At 35.0% G+C, this 11332-nt stretch overlaps 1 protein-coding gene across 1 annotated transcript in view; it reads right to left on the bottom strand.

Annotated features, from left to right (window-relative positions):
• MAP3K7 (mitogen-activated protein kinase kinase kinase 7) overlaps nucleotides 1–10972 on the bottom strand; it is a 33766-nt gene extending 22794 nt beyond the window's left edge. The window contains exons 1-8 of the mRNA XM_029083905.1: nucleotides 10868–10972; nucleotides 10019–10084; nucleotides 8413–8458; nucleotides 7610–7748; nucleotides 6349–6473; nucleotides 2782–2910; nucleotides 785–915; nucleotides 291–372 (exon numbers count right to left, since the gene is read on the bottom strand). Coding sequence (XP_028939738.1) covers nucleotides 291–372; nucleotides 785–915; nucleotides 2782–2910; nucleotides 6349–6473; nucleotides 7610–7748; nucleotides 8413–8446 — 640 coding nt within the window. The 5' untranslated portion in view covers nucleotides 8447–8458; nucleotides 10019–10084; nucleotides 10868–10972. The remainder of the gene's footprint in view (nucleotides 1–290; nucleotides 373–784; nucleotides 916–2781; nucleotides 2911–6348; nucleotides 6474–7609; nucleotides 7749–8412; nucleotides 8459–10018; nucleotides 10085–10867) is intronic.
• Nucleotides 10973–11332: the final 360 nt, after the last annotated feature.

Genomic DNA, 11332 nt, shown 5'->3' with positions numbered 1-11332 from the left:
TTGCTAGCAACCTTCATAGGGAAAAAAGGAGGAGACCTTAACCCTGGACATTTGGAGACAGCTTTTATTTTATGTTTATTCTCCATTAAAGGTACATTTCATCAAAAGCATTTGGTTGAGAACACTAAATATCATGTGGTATGGGGTCTTAACATAGATTCCTGCCAATGCTTATGATTTTGGAAAAGCTACCTTTCCCAGTTTGAGTTCAAAATCAATATGGGAATGTGTTTGTAACATATCTGCATAATTTCATGTTGCTGTTCTTTTCTCTTATTTATACAGTGTACCTGTACTAGTGGCAGAGTTGCTTTGGCCTTCATCTGAATACTGGCAAGGATACTGCAGAGGTTCATCAGCTCCTGGAAAGTACTGGAAAAACCAACAATGATTTGATAAAAAAAGTAACTAACAATTGTTTTAAAATTATTTAAATAATATCACAAAATAATTTAAGTATAAGTTATCTATTATGTTTATAATAGTTTATTTAAAAGAGAAATAAATGCAATCATTTTTAGTAATACATTAAAATACATCTCTGACTATTTTTATTAATTTCCCCAAATCTGTTATGAGTTAGTAGACCTCTCCCATAAGGACAGGAATGATTTCCCTTTTCTACTCTAATAATTTGATATTTATCAAAAAGAGAGAAAACAAGTAAGCCCCCCTTTAGAGTGTGATAAAAGGCATAGCTTTTTAATTTTTTTAATTAAAAAAATTTTTAATTCAGTTTCCCAACTTAGTAGGTTAAGAAATTAAGATACTAAAATTTTTATACCCGCATCAAGTGTGTCATTATTTTAACAATTTCCTCCATGGATGGTCGTTGTGAGGGATCCTTGGACCAACAACGGGTCATTAAACTCTCAATTGGTTTAGGTAAGTTTTTGATCAGTGGTGGCCGAGTACCTATAATTGAAATTAGAAAAAACCCTTAATTTGTTAAACAGACTGTAAGATGACTGACAGCAACTGATACCTCTCCAGTATTTTGCTAAATAAATACAGGAAAATGTATAGTTAATTGTAGTCTGAAAGAACTGGCCTGTAATTAATTTTCTCTTACAAACAAAAAACTGACCAAGAATGTTCCTTTGCACTACATAAAAGTTGCAAACATACATAACAAACATAAAAGTTACATACAAACAAGTAGAAAGAAAAGTAAACTTTTCCTTCAGTAGTGATTTGAATAAATCCCCTGAATGACCAAACACAATAAATTAAAATGGCTAATGAATATATTACCATTTTCTGAAAAATAAAGCTCTAGACCAAACCAGGAAGAAAGGACTTACAGTCTTTTGTTCCTAATGCTGTACTCACAAGAAAAAAAAAAAAAGGGAAGGAGAAAGAACAGGAGAAAGGGAAAAAGCATGAAAAAAAAAAAGGGAAAAAGCATTTTTGAGGGCTGATTTTACTCCTAAGAACTTCTTGAAAAATTACTAAGCACCAGAAGTACCAATTTCAGGTGACCTTTTCATGGCCTCTACACATTTTCAATTATGTATTTTACTTCAACTGTTGTATAACTACTCATCTGTTTTTTTGATTCAAGTTTCTACTCTTTTTACTATTTCAACGATAATTAATTGACATCCAGTTGTGTTTAATACATGAGATGAAGTGACATTTTGCATAGAAAACAGCAAGTATTTAAAAAATGTATTAAGTGTAACAAGTAATAAATGAAGTAAGAGTGCCACAATGGTTTCAAGTGAGATGAAGTGCACTAACACTTCCTTCCTAAGAAGGAGGGGAGGGGGAGAGAGAGAGAAAAAGGAAAAAAAAAACCAGAGAAATTTAAAAAGTAAAAGTAGGGACAGGTATGGAATTTGTTTTCCTCTAAAGGATACTCCCACAACTTACCAAGGCTTTCTGATTTATGACTATTACATTTATGCTTAATTTTACAGTTAATGCTTTTATGCACCGCACTCATCACTCCTAATTGTCAACAACTTGTGCCCTTGAAAACTGGAGAATCCCTTTCTTCATTCAAAAATGCCATTTGCAAACATCTAACTTTGTGCATTATTATGACTATAATGTTCATTACTGTCTGCCCCTTTCTGTTCTTCATTGAATGGGATGCCTGTGCTCACCTTAAGCTTCTATCATTTAGTACTGAAGCAATGACACTCAGGCAGAGTACCGGCCTTCATTGCTTGTTTGTTAATTATCTCCTCCAAACAAGTTCATGCTTTCTTTGATCTTGTCTTTCACAAATGGCACAATCTCTTTGCAGACATTCACTGAACTACTTCACTATAATTACTTTATTCTTCTTAAAACTCTGCTTTGCCATGGTACCTAAAAACACACTGCTAAAAAAGTTACACCTCTAGCATGAGGATACTACAGTCTATTATTCTGACTAACGTTGTAGCTGCTTTCTTTTGTCCATTTGAATCCAACCATTGTCTCATGTTTATTTTCTGAACTCCTGAGAATCTGTTCCGTATAGTACCTAGCACAGTAGACTCCTGCTCCGTGACTGCAGGTACCTAGATATAAAGGTAAAACAATTCAAACAGCAGAACAACAAACAACAAAACCCAAAACTTATGAAAAACAAAGTAACATTTTTAATACAAAACCCACACTGACATGAAAGTGGCAGTGTCTGACTATTAAGTCTTTATGACAAAAATTTATATTTAATGACGTATAGAATGGAAAAACTAGTAATTTAAAGCTGCAGAGTTAAGAGTGTTTGGAAAATTTATAGGTCAAACATACAACTTCAAATGCAATGAAGTATTTTCAACTCACCATTGTGAACTGCCCACATTATGCGGAAAGCTGGGCCACCAATCTCATCAAAAGGTTTCCTACGGGTGATTACCTCCCAGAGAATAATACCCCAACTGAAAACGTCACATTTTTCACTGTAATTGCTACCTGGAAGAAAGCCATCAATATAATTTGTCTCTCTTCCATATAACATATTAAAAAGAAGTACAGTTTGAACTGATAAATAGCTCTGTATGCTTCCTTTCACTTCACATTTGTTTTGCTGAGAAAAAACAGTTTTCAAAAGCTGTCTGATTCAAGCTAACTTAAGTCTGAAATCATTTGACAGAAGGATTGTTAAGAATGCCTCTCTGGAAATCAGTTCTTTTCACTTGGGAGTTGTCCTGAAATTATAAAATGCATCAGTTTTCTTATATAATATAATATGCAATTTATTAAGTTTTAAATATCCCTTGCATTGAGAATATAACTGGCTATGCTGGCTTCCTTTAAATATTATTCTTCAACTCACTTCTTCCATGTTAGTTACAATATGCAGCCAGTAGCATCTCTGTCACATCTGTTGCTCTATTAATTCCAGGTCTTTAGCAGAACTAGTAAGTTACCATATGAACAAACCAGCAGATTCCTCAGTTCTTCACCATCTTATTTCCTCCCTGTTTATTCTTACTCTTTTTGTCAGGTCATTACTTAACTGAAGTTCTTGGACCGTAAGTTCAATATTTCTAAGACTCCTGTTAAACATGCAGAAGACATGTAGGTGATACAGAATAATGAATAAAAATGTTTAGAGACTGCAAAGAAAGAAGGTATGCTCTGTAATCAGAACTCATGCAAATACTAAAAAGAAATGTGAAAAGTTAATGACATAATCATAAATGTGTGAATATAAATGAGATTTGCTCAACTGTCTTCAAACAAGGATCAAAACTGGCATTGAGTGGCCAAGAGATTTTTTTGTTAATACATAATCAGAAAGCATCGAGTCAAATCATTTCATAAACAGTGGAATTCAAACCTAGCTTTCATGTGGATACCCACTGCACAACATTCAGTTGCAACAGGCTCCACTCTACCTGTGAGCCATCTTCCTCTGCTCCCACACCTCTGACAAATCGTGCAAGGAATGCTGCATGTTTTCAGGCCAGTTCTTGCAGACCAGCCAGCTTGCAAGGCAGACGGGAGAGACAGGCTGCAGCACGAACCACAAGTCCTCTCTAAGTGAAGGCACTAATTTGGACTTCCACAAGATAGCAAATTTACAAAACTAAGAACTTTGTAGTCTCCAGAACTCTTTACACCGATGTAGATAACAAGTTTAGAAGTTACTGAAGGGGAATAGCAAAGTTAGTTTTATCAGATAGCTTTTTTTTCAAAGGTGTTGGGAAGAAAGGTATCTGTTAACAATGGGAGATTGCCAAGGGAAGCAAAACATTCCACCTTGTCAATGCAGCCACAGCACTTCTGTGAAACACAGCCTGCAACAGGGAAGTAGTGTTATTCTCCTGTTTGAGCAAGGAAATTGTATTTTGTGGATGAGAAGTCTTGGGCTAATCCTGAAAACTAAGCCTCCAAAAGAAGTGAGAGTATTCTGTATTGTTTCATTATGTAACAGACTAAGGAAGTGTAACATACAATCATTCCTCGATTTATCCAACTATCCCAAAGCAATTTTTAAATAGTTTCTTCAAAAGGGAGTTCTGAGATTAGAGCACTGGTTCTCTTTCACTTTATCCTGATTTAATTTATACTGTTTTCATTTAGGTTGTTTGATGTGTACAAGGCTTTAGGTGCCCTAATGTTTAAAATGCGAGGAAAACCTTAATATTGGGTCAATTACTTCCATGAGCGCTCTGCCATCTACCACAGATACTTCTTGTGCCTTTACTGTTCTCACCTAAAAATGTTAGTACTGGAACAGTACTAAAATAATATTTATTCCTTTGTTGAATTCTGATACAGTAGCATAAGCAAATTTTTAAGCATTTTGACATGATAATTTTAGTAGTTTAATGACTGTTTCAGGAGTAACTTGACAAGCTGAATCATAGAGGCTACTAGATTGGTTTCTTTCCTTGATACTTGTATAAAAGTTTGTGTCATTATCAGTAAATGCTTTCAGATAAAAGTACACAAAACTAACTGTAAACCGAAGGCTTCTGCTGCTGTCCAATAAATTCACAATACAATATTTCTTTGTTCTGCTTTGCCAAATTCATAAGCCAGAGGAATTAGGATATGTACTGTAAATCCCCACTCCAATATACTTATTTAAAATCTGTTTAGATTAAGATTTTTCACTCAGAAAAATCTAGCTTTAACATGGATTGTCCAATTGGTTATTTCTAAAAGAAAATAAATTATCTCTTGTTTATACAGTTTGATTTCATTGTAAAAAAATATTAAGAAAAGAAACATTCTTAGCTAAAGTTAAATAGAGTAGGTGCCTCAATACAAAGTGACATAACGGAAAATTTTTAGGCACCAGAATGAAACAGATCACTCTTGGGTGGGTCCTCTAAGCAATATGTGGGATAAAAAGTCATCTTCAAAACAAAAGCTTCAAAGCTGGTGTTCAGGAGGAAACACCTCCTAAAAACATATAATTTGCTGCTTCTCTCTGGAATAAGGATAGTAAAAGAAAAGAGGCCACTTGGATCCAGAATCTGGAAAACTACTGCTGCACATAGGCACTTGCCAAATGTATCAAAACCAGGACACTTCCTTCCTAAAGTGGGAAGATGACTCCTCCAGACCACTCTGCTAATCACAATGATAATTTAAGGTACTGACTGGCTAAAAGGTGTTTAATTTGCAATCTAATATTGACTGGATTACTTCTCTGATAATGATGGAGCAATTATGCTTAGCTAATTATCAAGTGTCATCAGTCCTCCCCAGCTACACTCCAAGAAATAGCTTGTTTTCCTACTTAACAAAATTAACTGTTAATAACAAGTTCCTCAGTATGCAGGAAAGAGGAAGTACATCAAATCTCTAGATTACACAAAAAGCAGCTGAAGATGGAGTTACAAGAAAGTGGGGGATTGAAAATGAGGGCAATTATGTTCAATTTAGAGACACTTCAGGGAAATTCTGAAGATAAAAGCTGATCAGAATAGGGAGTGAAAGTAATGACAGTGTATTTAAAAAGTCAGAAGAGTTGGAAATGACTTAAGAATTTTGGAAACAGCATAATCCTGGGCAAATAGCCCTCTAGCTCTGTTTTACATCTTTACTTGCTCATAAAATAAGAAAGAGCAGCTGTCTAAAGGTAATTTTCCTGTAAATCTCAGCAATGACACAAAGGTTACACATCTTCATGTAATTAGGTAATACTAACATAACGGAATCAATTCAGTGCTGCTTTTTGAAACTCTGCATAATTATTTGGCAATATACAATCATACAGATTTTTAAATAAAAGTTAGATTTTACCAAGACTCTTTCAGCTGTTACCTCAAACTTTAGTACACCGATTGTAATACAGTAAGATTACATGATGCTCTTTTTCCTATACCAAATTCATTCACAGTTGCATCCCTAGAAAGAACACGCAATACTGACACTGTAAATTATTGTTACCTTCAAAAACTTCAGGTGCCATCCAAGCAGCACTTCCCTTATTGTTGGTCATGTGTGTTTGAATATCACAGGCTGTACCAAAATCACAGATTTTTAGAACTGTCCCCCCAGCTACCAAGAGCAAACTGTCAAAGAAAAATAAAAAACCATTGTAGCATGAAATAGTCTGGTAATAAATGCCTGATTTTTTTTAATCTCAACAACTATCATTCTAATATAGTTGAATATCTAAAGCTTTGCTTCTCAGCACTTTAGTTTTATAATTTGAGAAATAAGTAAGGCCACTTGTGTCTAATCTGAACATATTAAATATTTTAAAATAATCAAATATATATTGTAATTTATTAATATTTCTACATACTAGATTTTAAATAAATATCTTTAGCCATAGTAAACCATTAAGCATATATTGACAAAATCAAGTCTTTCAGATGCCAGAGGCTGAAAAAACAATTGTTGCTATAACAGTTTTACCAGAAGAGGAACGATCAAGATTCCCATTAATGTCAGTCAATGTAGCTATTTATTTAAATGAAAGCACTCTAAGTTACATGTTAACAGCTCTTGAAATCAAAACTGGAGATATAAGAAAGAATTCAAGATTTAAAGTGTGGCTTCAAAGTATAATTTTATCGGGTAATAACTGCAGGCTACCATCAAAAGGGAGTGATCCTACTGATCCCCAAATCTCTGTTTCCACCCAATCTGTGGAGCTAGATCTGAAGTTATAAAATGAGTCAGATCAACAACTGACCAGACAGAAAACTAGTCATTTTTGTTTCAGTGGAAAGTGATGGGAGATTCTGGCAGGGGTAGTGGAACAGGCAGAAGGAGGGGACAGAGGAGAATGGCTATGTGGGAAAAGAGCTCCAACAGATCAGATTAAATATGATGTTAAAACCAAGCAACCAAACAATCCTCCCATATAACGTTCTCTTATTGAACGCCACAATCCATTGTAAAACTGGGCCATTTTAAATGCCCCTGATTAGAAGCCCTATTCCCTATCAAAATCCTCTTCCATGATGCAGAACAGGATGGTTTTCCAGTTTAACAGAAAGTAACTGAGTACAGTTCATTTTCTTTACCATGCACCATCATTCTGCAACTGAAGTTTCAAATGCACAGCTTTCATTTAGAATATAGTACATCCAATAAAGTTAGTATCAATTAAAGGCATTTCTTTCAAATGCAATGAAATTTTTATAAAAGATCTTAAATTCCAATTGTAAGAAAGTTGAAATATGAGCCATAAACCTACTTTGGTGGTTTCAGGTCTCTGTGGATTAAAGCCTTTGGTTTCATACTGTGGAGATATGCCACTCCTTGGGAACACTGTAAACACCAACTCATGGCATGTGCAGCAGTATAATGAGGCAGAGGTTCAGCACCATGCAGGACTGCAAAACAAAGGCACAAACTAAAAAGAACTTTATTGCATATTACAACAGATACAACAGAGTTAACAACATACCAGTCAGAAAGCTCTATGGAATCCAAGTAATTATCAATGCCTCATCACTACAACTGAAAATACCCTTCTGCAGATTGTTAAAATAATGGAAATGTCAAACTATTTTCCATTTTTTTTGAAGGTTTTTAATATTTTTTAATGTTAAAATTCAATATGAAAGGTGTTGCTTGTTCTCAGCTATCCCTGGTAAAGTCCATGTTAAACAAATGCTCAGAGAATTTACCACTTCAGGGAGAACCTTTTCAGACGTTCCACTAGAAAACTTTTAATGACTTCTATAAAAACACAACAAACTGATATGAAGAAACAAACCAGTAGACTCAAGAGTGGTTTTTAAAAGTACACTCCTTCTCCTTAAAATTATTTCAAAGCACTGTGGAATGTTTAGGGTTGGAAGGGCCCTCTGGAGGTCCACCAAGGAGGGTCAAGCAGGCCACCTAGAGCCAGTTGCCTGGGACTCTGTCCAGATAGCTTCTGAGTGTCTCCAAGGATGGAGACATATGTATGAAACAACTTTATATTTTAGATCATGTTTGCCCTAACACTAGTACTTCAGCTCTAGAAAGACACTATGTTGAAATGATACTCACCATTGTACAGAGAACCTCCTTCAGCATACTCCATAACAAGACACACCTTTGGGGGGAGGGGACAAAAAATAGTGATGTTTTAAACCTAGGTGCAGAAAACAGCTTTTGTAAACTGAAAATAAAGTTCTTTGAGAGGAACTGCAAAGTCTTCTTACCTAAGCTAATGGAAAATTTATCTAGGATGTAAAAAGTCAGTTTGAATGGTATATATTTATGTATAAGAAACAGAAATCAGTTTTATATTTAGTTCCCACTGTAAGTTAGCAAAGAAGAGAATGGTCTCCCCCTTGCCAACCTTGAAAAGCAAATGCTGTCTTCAAACTGCATCCCATATGCCTTTACCTTTTTTTTAGTGGCTCACAAAAATTTTAAACACCATGTCAAAAGAACTTCACTAATACTAAGGAAAAAGGGATTGTCCTGGTTTTGCTAGGATAGAGTTAATTTTCTTCTTAGTTAGAACAGCCGTGTTTTGGTTTCATTGTGAGACTTGTTATGAGAAGAACATTGATAAAAGTACTTATGTATGTAATACAGTTGCTGCTGGAGCTCAAGGCCACCGTGTTTGGCTGGTTCACAGCTGCATTAGGACTGGGAGGGAAAAGGGCAGTGAATAGCAAAACCCAGAATTGGCATTTGGATGTGCCAATGAGATATTCCATGTCATGTCACGTCATGTCAGTATGTTATCCAGGGCTGACCAGAAAGGGGGGCATTCTCTCTGGCTTTTGCTGGGGCTCTTGCTCTTCGAGATTGTGGTTTCGGTTCGGGATTGTTGCTCCTCCTCCAGGATTGTTATCTGGGAATGGGCTGGACTTAGTTGGTGGGTGGTGAGCAGTTACACTGCTGCGTTATCACTCATTTGTATATTTTATTACTGTTATCATTATAACTACTATTTTAATATTAGGCTTTTTAAAGTTTTCTTTTATTTCTATTATTAAACTGTTCTTATCTCAAACTACAAGCCTCCTAATCCTTGCCCCCAATCCTCTCCCCTATCCCCTGGGTGTCGGGGGAAGTAGGTGAACGGCTGTGTTGGCTGCTAGCCAAGGACTAGCCCAGTGGAACTATCACAGGGATGTAGCACTATTTTATCCAATTAAATAGCCCATACTAGAATTAGCTAAGGATACATCTGCCCTGTCACAGTACTTGCTTTTCTGCTTTAAGAATTTGTAGGACTGTTTGCAGCTGTGGCAGAAAGAAAGGAAATTGTGAAAATTGCATAAATGAGAATAGGAAGTGATTTACAAGTTATGAATCACGTGTTGCTAATGTATTTTCTTTTTTGTATTACTGATTTGCAATTAATAGGACTGTAGATATGAATGACACCACATATGTAATACACCAGATGCCATTCTGACAAACTGAAGCATAACTGGTGTTTAAAAACAGGATTTGAGGTTTTCCTGAAATAATTTATTTCTTATAACAAGGGAAAGAAAAAACAAAAATATCAACTAACCCACATACCCGTGTATTTCCCTATTATGGCTAAAACATTCAAAATATACATAAAATATATTTTTTTGAAAATAAAATACACATTTTATGCACTGATGCTTGCACCTTTTGTCATACTGACAAAGCTGTAACTTACTGGGTTTAGACAGGCTCCATATAACTTGACAATATTGGGATGGTTTACTCGTGATAGTTGTCGAAGCTGCAATAAAAATCAGACTTAATTTCAAACCATGGAAAAAAAAGGCTAATGTTTTATTTTCACATCTCTAATTCATACACCACAACAGCAACTGCAGTTCTATGTATCTGCATAACCCTAAATAGGGATTTTTAGGAATTACAAGACTGATATCCCTGTCTGCATTTTAATTTATGTAATTAGGTTTGTGTCTAACTGGAACTGTATTTAAATGGAATTTTAAAGAAATTAAATTTAAAGTAAAGGCTTTTTCATGGTGTAGTAAAATCACTTAAATCAAACACTATGCAACTATGACCTCTTCCTGGAGCCTCCAATTTTGGAATCCTGATTGTCTGACTTCATAAGCAATCTGAATCATGTTTGCTTTATTAACAATATAGAAAATTACTGTTCTTAAAAAAAACCAACAAAAAACCCCAACACCTCCCTCCCCATCAACCAAAAATCCCCACAATCCTATAAAATAGGATGGCCAGTTTAATATTAATGTGACCTACTGCTGCTTGTACTAACTGATGACCAGACAATTCAATTTGCATTGAATTTTTCTTTCCCAGTAGGCAGTAGAGGAAAAGGAAAAAATAATTTTACACTGATTAACAGGATATGCTGTTCATCACCTGCGGGGCTACTGTTATTTTTTTCTGTACACTTCAGAAGTTCCAAAAACCAGAATGTGTCTTGTAATATAGACATAGCTTTTAGTACACTAAATACACCCATGAATTTAAGAAAAAAAAGCTTTACCAAACCTCATGTTTTCCAGCAAAATTACTGTACCTCTACAATGAAGGCTTTTCTTTCAGATTCACTTTCTATTTGTTTAATGGCTACATCTTTAGCTCGCCATTTTGCCTTGCAGACCACACCAAAGGCTCCTCTTCCAACAACCTAGGACAAGATAATATGAAACACATGAATTAAAACTTGAAAAGGTTTCATTTGCTGTGCAGGACTTCACAAACAGAAAAGAAATTTATCTTAGAAAACTGAAGACACACATAATCGTGTTTTGCAGCAGCAATTTAATATTATGCCCTCAAAGCATAACTGCAGCTTAACTAAGCTTCCTCCAGAGATCATTTACAGAAGAAACCAGAAAATGCACATACAAAACATTTTATTATTAATATGTGGTAACAGTATTTCAGAAGAATATTATCTTAATTATTTTAAACAAGATCTGTTCAGAAGAAAATTAGGGAAATTATAGCAAATTTATTTTTATAGATTTGACCAGTGAAA

Source organism: Antrostomus carolinensis, unplaced genomic scaffold (genome assembly GCF_000700745.2).
Source record: "Antrostomus carolinensis isolate BGI_N321 unplaced genomic scaffold, ASM70074v2 scaffold9802, whole genome shotgun sequence".
NCBI classification, from domain to species: domain Eukaryota; kingdom Metazoa; phylum Chordata; class Aves; order Caprimulgiformes; family Caprimulgidae; genus Antrostomus; species Antrostomus carolinensis.
This window is presented reverse-complemented; position numbering and strand designations above follow the sequence as displayed.